We start from the raw sequence: 14,568 nt of genomic DNA, 5'->3' as shown, positions 1-14,568 counted from the left end.
AAGTTTTGAGTTGAAATTAAAGTGGTGTCAGTCTGTTAGCTTGCTGCTTAATGGCGCATTGTAAATGGGCTGAGCTAGCATTAGCAGCCTGTCAGCTAGCCTCGGTGTCGCTGTTCCTTGTGCAAACACAGCTGTGTCTGATCTTTGCTTCTCTCCACACGGATTATATACACCAGTCTTAAGAAAAGCTGCTTTGTAATGGGTGCATGGATGCTTGTCATTTACATTTTTATAAGACCATTTCTGACAGTATTTTCTGTCGTATGTCCTTTTCTGTTTACCCCTTTACTCTGCAACATAGGTTGCTCTAATGTGATTATGAAGGGGAAAAAAACGTGCCCTACATTGTTAAGGGCAATCCTAAACAGATTGCCTCTAAAATAAACTCATAGCGTCGATTGAATTTGGAAAATGTTCAACTTGCCATTTTGTGTGTGTGTGTGTGTGGAGGGTTTCAGATCCTTAGCATGTCTCAAAAGGATGAATAAGTACATCTGAAAATAAAGCCTTAAATGGTGTTAAAATGTCTTAATTCTCTTGCTATTCAAAGAGTACACAGTGTAGCATCTGCTTGTATGTATTAATGTACAATGCTTCACATTAATGTTATGCAGATCAGCATAGGAGGATGCAACATTAACACAATAACAGTTTATGTGACACATCATTATAATTAACGGCTTTTTAGTTGTATTTTGAATGACCTGAGCTAATGTCATACCAAATACAAACGTTTTTCAAGGTTTTGAATTAATGTTCTTGCTTTTTCACTTGACCAAATAATTCATGTTCAATGCAAAATTGTTCTTAACCTAAATGATGTAGTTTTTCTCTATAATGTCAGTTCATTTGACTTTAATGTATTTCCTAGTAGCATTTAGAATAGTCAGTCTTAGATCTAACTTGCCTTTAGCTGTAGGAATCCTGTGTGTGTTGTAGATAATTATCTCTCCCTACGTTGACACTTATCTCAGATGTTGACTGTAATTAAAGAATGTGACAATAAATACTGAGACATGGTGAATCCCTTTGGCTAATACATCATATTAAGCATGTATTTTCCCCCAGATTAGACATTGTTAAACACACTTCTTTTTATATATCTATGAGTCTGTTTTTTTCTTTTTTCACCTATCTATTTCACAGGTCTCTATGGCCTACAGATGGAAGCATATTACTCCCAAATGGATGATGATCATTGTGTCAGCTTCCTTCTACATCTGTGTCATTCACAATGCCCACTGGAATTCTCACCCACCATGAAAGGTTAGTTGCATTACTACTTATTGTTCTCATTCTATTCTAAACATTAAAGTATTTACAAATCGTGTGTGTATATCATAATGTAAACACCAGGTTGCTATGACCAATGTCCGCACACCCACTTCTTCTGTTTCAGTAATACTTATGCAGGTGAAAGGTATTGGCACAATTCATTTGGTGTAAAAGGTTTGTGTAGCAGCTGCCAAATTGAATTTTAACAACAAGCGATATCATTTTGACGACTTAGAACATGGATTATTTGTGCCGAACATGCTGATTCCAGCATTTTTTTAGAAATGATTAGCTTTGGAAGTTGGTGACTCCTGTCTATGGTGTGTGAGATAACCAAGAGTGGTTTGATTTAAATACGTAAACATCCATAGAGATGTAGTCCAAAGGAGAAAAACAATGCCACATTATTGAAAGTCATCAGCGGGGAATGGCAAAAGACGTCTCAGCTAACGGGTAGTCAAATGTAGATAACATTGCTGATCTCATCAGTTATGTGCAGATGACCAGTTCCCTCAGACCTTTCAAGCTGATGTCCACACCTGACAGTTTCAAACACGAAAGCAATGCTGCTCTGGAATTTACCTTCACTTTATCACACAAAGTGACACTTAACAAATTAAACCATGTTGCCTGTCGTGTATGTTGAGTGTATCTTGATTTCTGTGGTTTGGCAAGGCGTGAATCCATGGATCTATCCTTCCCATCATCTTGTAAAGAACACTCAAAAACATTATGACAACACCGTGGCAAACTCTTCATTAATTCCAGCCACATAATTTCTCTGAACAAAAGGATAATACACAATGTCGAAGACTACAGAAGCGCATCAGCCATTTTATGTAAAGGGGGCCTGGCTGTGTGCTTGTGGTAACGAATGTCATATTATCAAAGACATTTGGCAACATAAACCAATTTGCCACACATTTTCTATGTTAACATTTAAAACATTGCGCAGCCATTTTGGTGTCAGATGTTTCTGTTATTGTGTCCATCCTTTGCAGGAGCATGTCAAATACGTCAATTATCGTAATCTTTGTATTGATGACAAACAAAATTGATGACATCACAGTAATGGAGACGGAAATGTGTAGACCTACCCACTTTTCAAGCTTTGTCTGTTTATGTTGTGCATAGCAGAATAGTAAAGTAGAAACAGTGCACTTGTTATTGTAATGGAGGATTATAGTATGTTAGTGTTTGTACCACACGGTGGCGACATTTGCAAAACAATCGCATCTAATGGACAGAACGTGTCCTATTTTTGTTTGCACATTAATTTCAATTTTAACGCACGACATAGGCCTACGTTTAATAGGGTGTGTGTCCCATGGTGTGTCCTTGTGAGGTGAAAAAGCAATAGCCTACATATGAATGGTGGTTCTGGTTTTAACCAGAAACATAGTTATTCTAATCCTGTATTTTATAACACCGGTTCAGTTCTTGATTTGTGTTTTTTTTTTTTTGTAGCCACGTTTTTTTTTTTTTTTTTCATAACTCCGAGAATAAATATTTTTTCATACGTCAGCATCAGCCTTACGTATTACAGGATGAGAACATCTCTCGACCCTGGGACGTTCAGTTCACATCACTTCATCAGCAGCATCCAGCATCTTGCCCCCACCGTCGGTACGCCCCCTCCTCCATCTCCCTACCCCAAGGGTCTCGCGAGCGCGCACGCGTGCAAAACTGCGTGGGAATGGCTGTTTGTGTGATCGAGGGGGTTGGGCCGCGTGGTGCGAGCGGAGAGAGCTGCATGAGTTTGTAATGTCCGCCATGTTGGCCATGGCGTATTGAACCGGGGAGTACAGCGCTGCCTAGGAGAAAATACACCGACAGAGAGCGACCGAGACCCGGGCCTGCCCCGGCTCTGATCGCGCTGCTACGGACCCTTGCCTTGCCCTCAATCGACTGGCTAGAACCGCCACAGATTCATCCATGAGAACTCGAGGCAGACCTGCTGTTATTCCTAGCAGATCGAATAGATTTATGCTGCATCTTTTAATATAAAAATGAGTAAATTGTCGTTTCGGGCGCGGGCTCTGGATGCTAGTAAGCCTCTACCCGTCTTCCGCTGCGAGGATTTGCCGGACCTGCACGAGTATGCCTCGATCAACCGGGCCGTGCCGCAGATGCCGACGGGGATGGAGAAAGAGGAGGAATCGGTATGTTTTTCTATTGCCGCCCGACCGGTGGCGGATCATTTTGGCGGTGTTTTCATGGCGAGGGGCGCCACTATGTTGCCTGCGCAAGCTTGTGCAAAATGGCGGCCATAACGGCTCTTTCGTGCACACGACGGATCTCGATGAATACTGAATATTACGATTTCATTCTACCACATATGTTGTTATAAGGTTACAAAGATGTGTTATTGTATTCGTAAGCCGTGTTGTGTTGGTTTGTTTCACTTGAAAGTGCGCCCAAAAGCACAAAGAAGTCACGTGACTCGTCAACGTTCCACCATTTTGTTGACTTTCTCTTTGGTAAAGGCGAGCGCGGGGATAGGCCTTGTGGACGCTGTGTACTTTCGGCGAACTAAAGCCAGGGGGAGACCGTGAGCCCCCGGTCTGGTTTGACAGCTAGGTGTTGCGTGTTGACAGCTCCAGCTCTGCCATGTGTGCTGTTTTACACTGCCTGCATTTGGCGTCGTCTGTCTGTTTGGCAGAGCACGTAGAGAGAAAACAAAATCTCACGTGTCCTAACCCATTGTTTAATCATAACACACACCTGCAGAATTGCACAGTGTCATGGGATAGGAGAGCGAATGTGTTACGACTTGTTTGGTATGGCGGCTATATTGTTATAGCCTAAAGGTGGCTTTTTACATTTCAACGTGACATCTGTTTTGGTGGTGGTGTTGATAGCTGGCTGTATTTGCTGTATAGCTACATTTGAAGTGTGGAGTTTTGAATGAGATGGGGCCATCAGATTGTAACATTTAGGCTATGGCTTAAAAAGAATGCATGAGGGCAAGCCAGACTTTTTTCAGCATGTGCTTTGTAAACAGTTCTGAGTTTTGTTAATGTATCTTGTAATGTCTATTGTCTACGTATTTAGATGTGAACTGAGGATGTGAGAAGAATATAAAACTTAATTTACAGTCACTGTCACGCATCCATTTAACTTTAAAGCGAATCTGTTTAATAATATTGGCTGTATTTAGCCCATAAAGCTATAGTTTACTTGCAGATCTGGAAGTTGTTAACTTTGGATGATAATGGTTACCTAATCTTAGTTTGTGCTTTGTTACTCTTAGTTTTGTATTGCATATTACTCGCATTAAATACACATAAGTTTCATTGGTCATGCCGTATGCCTTTTAAGCCATTCGCAAAATTAGGATGGATATATAACTAACCTATAACCTTTTTACTATAACTCCTAATATAACAGTTAGAACATGCTTTCTAAATAACAGTCTTTTAACAGTTTTACCCACATTCCTTTATTTTAAAGTAATAGGTGTTTGGCAGGTAATAGACCAGTAAAGTGTATTATCTGGTGTTCCTGCTTTGCTATGCTGGGTTTCTCATCAGTAGGAGAGACTATTTTGCTGTGATGCCTCAACAGACCCAAACACAAGGAAAACACATCCAGGGGCCATGCAAAGTCAGCAGAATGTGTTGCCCCCCTGCTGGCCCTCCCTCCCACCTACTGTACACATACACACAGCGGCCGTTACATAACAGAGTGACAGCACAGATAAAGAGGACAGTTTTACTACAAGGCTGTGTGCATGGCTTAGCTTCCTGACCCACATCCTGTCCAGCGACAATGGGAGTGTTGCTGTGCCGAGCTGAATGAGTGACCACGCAAAAATATCCTGAGAATGGTTTGCTATTTAAGAAGCCAGTAAGCAGGCTTTGTATTGTTATGCGGTGCAAGCATTGACGGCTTACACATAGACAGGTCTTTTTGGGACCCACTAGTACTGTTGGCACGTTGAAATCGACGTGTGCAGTTTGGTGATAGAATAGAATACATCTGGTGTAAGCGATAAGCCAAATCTGTAGCTGATGGGCTTCTGTTTTGGGCTCATTTAAATCACCAAAATGAGTGCCTTTGTATGTCTGCCTCATCAGCATTCATGGAGTCGTCCTGACAGAAATAATTAACCTCTAAAAGCCACCAGTGGTTGCAGAGGGACTGGAAATATGGTGATTCATTCACCATTACTCCGTGTTTGCATAATGTCCTACAAGGCACGCCATAAAACGGTTCACCTGCTGTGCACCATTTGTCTTTAAAGCAGACATTACTGTCTGTTATGATAAAGGCTTTGTTTATCTGTGACAGACTTCACTTTATAGAAGCAGCATGCCGTTTGGTTACTACGACCATTACACAATTTTGACCCATCGTTAATTCAGGGATTCTGTAATTGTTAGGTTTGCTGAATCTCTAATAATTGAGTCCTGTGCAAATGAGCAGGTGTTGTGAGTCAGGAATCAGAATTGAGCACTTTTTACACATGCGCTGTGACTCAGAATTTAGCTTGAGTTAATAATAATGGATAGGATTTATATAGCGCTTTATTCCCTAAGGACTGAAAGAGCTTTCAGGGTTCCAGGTTCCATTAATTCACACACAGTCATACCGGTGGTGCTAAACTACGATAGTAGCCACAGCTGCCCTGGGGCAGACTGACGGAAGCGTGGCTGCCATTCAGCGCCAACGGCCCCTCCGACCACCACCTCAAACATACAGCAGTCATACACATTCACACCAGGCAAGGTGGGTGACGTTTCTTGCCCAAGGACACAACAACCATGACACAGGTGGCCGGGCGGGGATCGAACCGCCAACCCTTGGATCATTGGCCAACCCGGTCTACCAACTGAGCCACGGTCGCCCAGGGTGAGCTGTAGATGTGAACACATATCGATAATATTGTGACCCGCACTTTACCTGCGTGGCCCCCCTAGTCCAGGTCAGAATAATGTGAGAATTGTCGGGATCAGGGATGTTTTAAACGGGTAGATCCAGACATTCTCCGGTTTAGATTCTGTGGATATTTTCTGGTATTCGTCTGTGTACACTGTACGGGTCTTTGGACAGTAGTGATCTCGGGAAAGTCTGCAGTGTAGACACAAAAAGAAATAAACCAAATAACTCATAAATATTTATTCTGTTTGCTTGATAAATTGCCGCATTGGAGTATTGACAAGAAAAGCAAGCAGAAAATAGGAATTGTTTGAGACTTAGATTATCTTGTGAGTTAAGGGAACACACCCTCATTACAGATTCATAGCTCTTATGCACCAACAGCAGTGTGTTTCATCTTGTGGTACTACAGTGATGTAATTTTGATGTTTTGTGGTAGTTTACTGAGTAAACTGCAACATTGATTTTCCTTTTTGAAGTATAGACATTGTAAATCCACCACTTACCCTCTGTCTGAGTTTTGCTTCTGTAGTGGTAACCTGTCTTATTTTAGCAGTGCTTTAGGGTGTATTCCCTGACTCACTCAGAAGATTGCCTTCCCTTCCCCAGCACTCGCTAGCCATTCTCCAGTTGGCATCGAGCTGAAACCGCCTGCTGGAGGCCACACTTTGGTTTCCATGGCAACTTTTATTGGAGTCATCTATTTTTCTTTAGAAAATGTAATGGAGGGAACGCGTGGTGCTGCTGTGCAAAATAGATATTCATTTGTCTCTCCTCTATTTGCATCTGTGGCCCTGAAAGAAAGCAGCATGTAGTCACCACGGTCCTAGAACATTGTTTTGTTGAAAAGGAAAGAGCAAAATGAATGAAAAATAGGAGCTAGTCTGTATCTTTTAGGGTTTGTAAGCTTTTCTGTCCATTGTGTGTTCATTAACGGCCGGCCATAATGCTCAGTTGTGTTTTCTGCTGAGGTGTCCTTAAACTCTTCTCTACTGACTTTTGTTTGCTAAGAATGAGAAGACAACACGGTGTTTCAACATGGCAAGCCTTCTAAAAAGTAGCTCTCTCCAGAAAACAAAGTAGTGAAATTAAAAATTTAAATGTAGCCAAAAAACAGACGCATGCAATACCTTTTTAGAGTAACCTAGTTCACCCATTCCCATGTGCCATTCACAAAGGCCCTTCATCTCCACTCACTCAATTCACGAGCAGAGGAAATCCCAGGCTGTGAACCACGGTTGTGAGGATCACAGCGTCAAAAGATCGGGGATATCTTCAGGTCAGAGGCAGCTCAGGGTAGCCTGCTGCTGCTGCAATCTGCCAAGCTGATATCCTCTACACAAGGCGCCCAAAGGCCGGTCTGGGCCAGCCTCTGGTTTAATTGGTTCCTCATGCTCTCGCTCTCTATGAACGTTCCCTAACACACAAAGCTCAGGGTTCACCAGCGTGTCAGACAGTGGGGGTTCACACAGGGCAATCTTTGAGGATGTGTTTGACAGGTTACAATAGGGCACTTTCACACTTGCCTTGTTTGGTTTGTTTACACCCTTGCTGCAGCCTGTTTGGGCAGGTGAGAACACTGCAATAGCACTCGGGTTCATCCCAAAATCAGACCAAACAAGCATACTGATACCTTGTTGAAGAGGTGGTATGGACATAACAAGCTCCCTTAGCCAGCTATGCTATGCGTTATGGGATGAGGAAGACCATGTACTTCCTATAGTTTCTTTCTGTAGATTTCCCGCATGGATATTTTTACCAATGTTAGACCAGTTCAGGTCAGGGGCTACGTTATTGGTCAAGTCCCAGACGCATCTGAGCAATGGGTGATAAGAACGTTCTCACGTGGCTTATGCTGACTGTATTTTGCACCAAGTAAGCGAACCAGAAGCCGGCTTATCAGGTGTGAAAATGTCCTTAAAGAACCAACCATGCGCCGTGTTGGTTAAGCATTGGTTCATAGACTTTACATAAGTCATGTTATATCAGATGGCAAGTCCTTGGTGAAGGAGTAGTCAATCATTGTGTTTGCCAGCGTCTGTTTGTCATCAGCCCTGCAACCACCAGACTCAGTCATGCCATGTGGCTGTCGCTGAGTAATGTTGCATACAGCATTTTTGGTTGTTTAGAAGACATATTTTACATTTAGACTCAGATGTTGGAGAAAAACAAAGTTCCTGCTTTTGAATCACTCGGCCGGCTGGGGCCTTTTTGTGGTTTTAGGGTCAGTTTCCTGTGGATGCTCTGGTTTCCTCCCACAGACTGAAGTCAGTTGAATTGGAGATGGCTTGTAGTGTGATTAATGGTATGGCTACATGCTAGCGACTTCAACCAGTTAAACCAGAGTTATAATTCTGACGTTGACATTCCTATCACCATTTGTAAGAAATATTATAAAGTATTTTTCTGTGGAAATATATTAAAATGTGTTAACAAGCATGCAGGAAGTATGCACCACAAATAAGAGATATGAGGGAATTGCAAGAATGCTTTAGCAATTCAACCGCATGTTCAGAGCTTACTATCTTTACACTTGAAGTTGTAGAGTCCTGGGTACCGAGAACCACAGCCTCTTTAGTTCTACACCAATAGTTTTTGACCAGCTAAGCAAGGGGTTGTTAAATGTAGAATCACACGAAACTATGAGCTAATTGCAGGCGGTTGTGTATGTGTGGGTACTAGTGAACAAGGCTGTAAGAAAGTTTCAACAAGTTTGGCTGAACAGGAAGCCAAATTCGGCACTTTGTTTTTGTCTTAAACCTGTGAATTCCACGTGTGAACATGCCAAATCCAGTCGTGATGATGGAGTAATGTTCCAGCTTAAGTTGGTGACAAATTACTAGGAATTTGTGAATAGATTTGGGAATAATTTCTTTTGTGTTACTTGTACGTTTGCATCCCAATCTCAAACTTGAGAGCCACCTACAAGCATGTCAGTGGGTGACTGATGTTGCCTTAAGTCCCATGGCCCCCAAGGTTCAATTCACAATGGTGCGGTTAAGGCATTAAGCTGTTTTTTCCCTTGTCTATTGGTTGTAGAGAAAGTGTACAATACTGGCTTTACCGATAAGCTTAACAGGTGCAGATGGTTTAGCTGTGGCCTCCCGCTGTGCTCTTTGATGCCAGCTCACAGCTCTGATACGGTTCTCCTCTTACTCCACACACAGCTCCCCGCGGTGTTGGATTATACTGAGGGCACTTGCCACCTCAACTCCCACGCAACTGTCTAAAAATTGAATAGTTTTCAATGTAATGGAAAATCGGCTATGCACAGACACGGTTTTCGTTGGTGTTCATTTGCCAGCCAAAATTGGTGTGTCATTGAACGTTGAACCGTATCTTAAAATCTGCCCAAGATACTGAGGGCTGTGAAAAATGTGTGTGTAATGTGTAAAATGAGTAGGAGCCCTGTTAAAATAGTTGCTAGAGCAAGATGGGCTGCAGTTTGTTTGACAAGATTGGCCATCTGCTCCACTAACGGCATAGAGCAGGCCTATAAAGACTATTACAAAATACATGCTCACTCTGTTGTACATAAACGGCTTCGTCATTGATACAGATGTTAATACCAGGTCTTAAAATAGGTCGAAACCTGTGGTAAAATGATTCAATAAGTAGGATGTTTCTGACGACCTATCGTTTTTGTTATGCGGACAAAAGTTTGTGTTACTGAAAAACAGATACGATTCTTCTTACATCACCATTGTGACGGATTACATAATGGAAAAAAGTTTTTGTGTTTGAGTTCAAGGGTCAAACTGTGACTCATTTCTTGTTAAAGCACCAGATTGGCTGCTGGAGAAACTCACATGTGTTTCATCTATGACCCCTTGGCTCAGAATGTGCATTAGCATTGTTGTAAACTTTGCCTTTCTTTCCGGCTAACTTTGTGACTTGCTCTAGCGATGCAGCAAATGAAAACTAATGAGTCACTGCTAGCTGAGATAGTAGGCCTACCTTCTACCTTTTGCGGGGCCAGAACTGACGTCTTTTATAATAAATATAGTATGTCTTCTTCTTCGCCAGAGACTACACACTTTACACACAGTACACAGTCAATGTGACTCCCAGTGGATTAACACGTCAATACACTTGCTTGAACTTTTTGTATCTGCTCAACATGAGTCATTTCTCTTGAGAGACAGAAGCGAGAGCTGCGATGGTGTGTGTGTGTATAGACGGGCATAACATATTAATGACAAATAGTATTTTACTCCCGAACAGAAGCCCTTATTGTTTAGGATAGCATTGAAAAGAAGGGCTAAGGAATGCCAGAAAAACAAAACATGGAAAGACGATCAGTAAAAGGAATTTAAATGGATTTTGTAGGGTATGTGACTCTGCAGCCCTATGCTGTTTTCTGTATAATAATTGCCATCATCACTGCAGTGCGAAGGCTATTCCCTTTTAACATGCCTCAGGACTGACTGCTAGATGTGAAACACAACACAGAATGAATTTTTTTTATTATTTATTTTGGTGAAGCTGTTAAAAGTTTAATGTTTTTTTTTTTGTTACATTGCACAACTATGCAATGTAACAACACATGGCTTCTTGTGCAAATAAACTATTCTGGGAGTGTAATGAGAGTTTGGGATGGAAATCTTCTCCTAATGTGCGACGTAATCTCCTTGTAATTGTGATGAGGCTTGTGTGAAATGACCCCAGGATCCTTTGCTACAGGCCACAATAATTGACACCCCCCCCCCCCCCCCCCCAAAGCCTGCACCGTTAGATCCCTTACTTTTAATGGTGCTTATCTGCAATATCTAGCTGTGCTGTGGTTGTTATTCCCCTCTGAAAAGGACTGGGTTCTTGTATTCTGAAACTATTTTCACACCAACTAAATCCATGTAGCTCTTTTTTTTTTATTACCAATACGATCCAGTATTCTTGTTTGTTGATGCATATCCAAGGCTATGAAGTGATATTTATTGAAGTGTCTACTGGTAGATAAATCTGCTATTCGCTGTTGTCTTGCCAGAGTGAGCATGTTTCTTTGTGAAAGAAAGAAACAAAACACAGCTTGATCAAGAAAAAGATTTCTGAAAATGAGGTTATGCAGAGCTGTTATAAATACCATTCAATTCTAACCAGCTGTCTGTCTGTCTCTCTCTCTCTCTCTCTCTCTCTCTCTCTGTCTGTCTGTCTCTCTCTCTCTCTGTCTGTCTGTCTCTCAGGAGCACCATCTCCAGCGGGCCATCTCGGCGCAGCAGGTGTACGGGGAGAACCGGGAAAACATGGTCATCCCCGTCCCCGAGGCCGAGCGCAACATCACGCACTACGAGTCGCTCTACCCCGGGGAGTTCAAGATGCCAAAGCAGCTCATTCACATACAGCGTGAGTAGCCGGACGACACTGCAACCGGAATATGCTCTTCTTTAGCGGTGTGAGCATGTGGTGGTGATGTTGGATTCATCAGGTGTGTCTGATGCTTAGAGAGGGTTTTATTATGCTGCTGTTTGACAGATATGTGATGACGTTTGGGTCGTACAACTGGATACTATTTAAAGGTGGAGTCAGCTAGTCTGGAGAATGCTTGCTGACCAAATCACTCAATTCAAAATGAGTGATCTCCTCACGATTCGCTACCTGTCCGTACTGTGTGTGTGCGCTTAAATCGTAGTTAATTCACAGCTTTGGCTCTGTAAAGAGGTATGTAAACAAAGGGGCCCACTGCAGCTAGCAACATGTATGTTTACTTACAGAGCCTAGGATGTGTACACCAGATTGTTCTTTCAGCGCACACACAGAACGGACTGGTAGCCGATTGTGAGGAGACATTAACAGATTTTTACAAAAGTGATTGGGACAACAATCTTTCCCCCCCAAAGAACTCCACCTAAAAAAATCATTGTCTTGTGTCGACAGTGCCACACAGCAGTGTTGCTGGTTCCATGTGGTAGACAGACGTCTGTATGCCTGACTGGGCATTTGTTGTGTTGTGTGTAACTGTACATTGTGGTTGTTGTCGGCCCTAGAGGGTTTTCCAGCCAACGTGTGATTTTAGAAAATGTCTGAGCCAGTGTTTGAGCCGTCCCCACGGGCAATACAAAGTACAGGTCAGTGGGTCATTCTGTAGAGAGAGAAAATACAATGCCACCGCAAGTTCCTTTTATCATTTACTCTGGCATATTAACGCAGCTGGAATAATGGTTTGCAATGGGAAACAAGTGCTGTATTTGTGTTTCTATTTACTATTGAAATAGTATTGAATTTACAACATATAAACCAAGGGGGACTGCTGTGATGTGTTAAGATATTTCCACCAGGATTTTGTAGCCGTTTCTCTGTTACTTAACCATTTTTGAGTGGGAGGGAATGCTGACACTTCAGGCTGACAGGATAGTGTGTTGATTATTGTGGGCTCTCAAAGTGACAATGCAGTAAATGTTATGTTTTCCCATCCAGTGGCCTCCTCAGTAGCTGATGGATCACAACAGACAGCCTCTGCCAAATCGTACTAGACTAATGTGTTTTTGTCTGGAGAATCTCCAGGAAATAGCTGGAGATTCTGGCAAGACCGACTGGTAGAATGCTCAGCCCCGGGCCATATTCATTAGCAAGTGGCTGGTTAGCTTTTCCAGTCTGGGAACTAGTGTGTGTGTGTGTGTGTCCGTGTCCTCAAGCGCCAAACAAGCAGAGTGCTTTGTCATGGTGAAAATGCTGTTTGAAGTTGTACTTTTCAGTAGTCGGCTTGGCTTGAGTTCAATGCCATTATTGACTAGTGTACTGTGGCTCAATGCAAATGACTATGCGTTTTAAACATCAATCATAAAATGGTTTTTCAGTTTGGTGGCTGCAAGTGATTGCTCTCAAAACCCACTTTTCTATACGTTTCCTTATCCGTTTGACATCTAATCTAAAATGCAGGCTAATGATTTTGTGTTGGTGCAAGGTGAAAGATTGTTTCCTCCCGCTGAGTAATTCAATATGTCCAATATGCTGAAATGTCATAATCATTTGATAAGTGGAGTGGATGCACAGTACAGCATGATCAAGTCTTGTTCACAGAAGTTATCTTGTGTCTACTTCTACTAACTTTAAATAAATGTGTCTTGTGTGCTATCTCATAAGTAACCAACCATCCCATCTCACAGCTTTCAGTTTGGATACGGAGCAGCCAGACTACGACCTGGACTCGGAGGACGAGACGTTTGTGAACAAGCTGAAGAAGAAGATGGAAATCACGGCGCTGCAGTTTGAGGAAATGATAGACAGACTGGAGAAAGGCAGTGGACAGCAGGTATTTGTCCCTGTGTGTGTGTGTGTGGGGGGGGGGGGGGGGGGGGGGGGGCAAAATACCAGTGTGCATGGTCTTTGCAAAAACACTTCTCTCTGGCTTTTACATGGAAAAAAATAGTCCCACTGAGTCAAATGGAGCTTTACTCTATGGTGAAGAAAGTCCTGTTTCTTGCCCTGTAATTAGCTAACCACAGTATCTGACTAATGAGAAGAATGCCAACAACACTGCTGAAAGCCAAACCGCTTCTTTTGCTGTTGTGTATACGGTTGTTTCATATGACTACAGCTTAATTACAGCACTTGATATTGTTCATTATATCTTCATTATATGCATGAATACTTGATTGAAGCATTGATTTAACACAAAAAAAGGAAAAAACTTCAAAGAAAAAGTTCCATAAATTATGGAATATAATTTAGATCATTGTTATACTATCAGGGTCTGTTCTTATAATTGATTGCTCTGGCTGAGTCACCAAAATGCTCCAAGCCAAAGAGCGTTGTTTTGTTGTGTTTATGGCTTGTTTTAAAATGACTGCAGCTTGTTATAAACACTTGGTATTGTCCATTATATCTTTATTATACGCATGGGTACTTGTTAAACATATTGCCACGGTGCCGTGTCTCACAATTCATTGTCACTGACTTGGTTCTCGCCAGCTGGTGAGCCTCCAGGAAGCCAAACTGCTCCTGAAGGAAGACGATGAACTGATCAAGGAAGTGTTTGACTACTGGAGCCGGAAGAGGAAAGGCTGCAAGTCTGGCTCGCTCATCCCCACCGTCAAGCAGGAGAAGAGAGACGGCTCCTCCACCAGCACAGACCCCTATGTGGCCTTCAGGCGACGCACAGAGAAGATGCAGACCAGGAAGGTAGGCATCACAAGCTAGCTAGATGGTTGGACGTGTTGCATTTAAATGATGGCTACTCTGTGGCCTATTACTTGGAAAATTGTCCTCTGTCTATACAATACATTGGCTAGTTGTATTGTTATTACTGGGGCTGCCCCCTGAAACTTGACGATTCAGAATCGGAAGTCGGAACCCCTTCAGTAGAATTATTTCTTTTTGTATGTCAATTTGTGTTCAAATAAATCTCCATATTACTTATTAACAGGAATACAGACAAAACAGAGTTTTCAAACATCTCCACCCTGAAGGGCCTTTATT

At 42.3% G+C, this 14,568-nt stretch overlaps 1 protein-coding gene across 2 annotated transcripts in view; it reads left to right on the top strand.

The window, feature by feature from the left end:
• Window positions 1-14,568, top strand: part of LOC307267596 (enhancer of polycomb homolog 1-like) — a 30,585-nt gene that overhangs the window by 301 nt on the left and 15,716 nt on the right. The window contains exons 2-5 of one of the 2 annotated variants that reach the window (XM_080049955.1): window positions 1,147-1,266; window positions 11,337-11,496; window positions 13,257-13,402; window positions 14,062-14,271. In XM_080049955.1, the coding sequence (XP_079906081.1) occupies window positions 11,397-11,496; window positions 13,257-13,402; window positions 14,062-14,271 (456 nt within the window). In that variant the 5' untranslated portion in view covers window positions 1,147-1,266; window positions 11,337-11,396. Of the gene's footprint in view, window positions 1-1,146; window positions 1,267-3,008; window positions 3,438-11,336; window positions 11,497-13,256; window positions 13,403-14,061; window positions 14,272-14,568 lie in introns of those variants that run through there. The other variant, XM_080049954.1, reaches the window with a different exon arrangement.

This window comes from Ammodytes marinus (assembly GCF_949987685.1).
Source record: "Ammodytes marinus genome assembly, chromosome: 21".
In the NCBI taxonomy this organism is placed as follows: Eukaryota; Metazoa; Chordata; class Actinopteri; order Uranoscopiformes; family Ammodytidae; genus Ammodytes; species Ammodytes marinus.
Note: the sequence above shows the minus strand (reverse complement) of the source record. Positions and strands in the feature narration are given on the sequence as shown.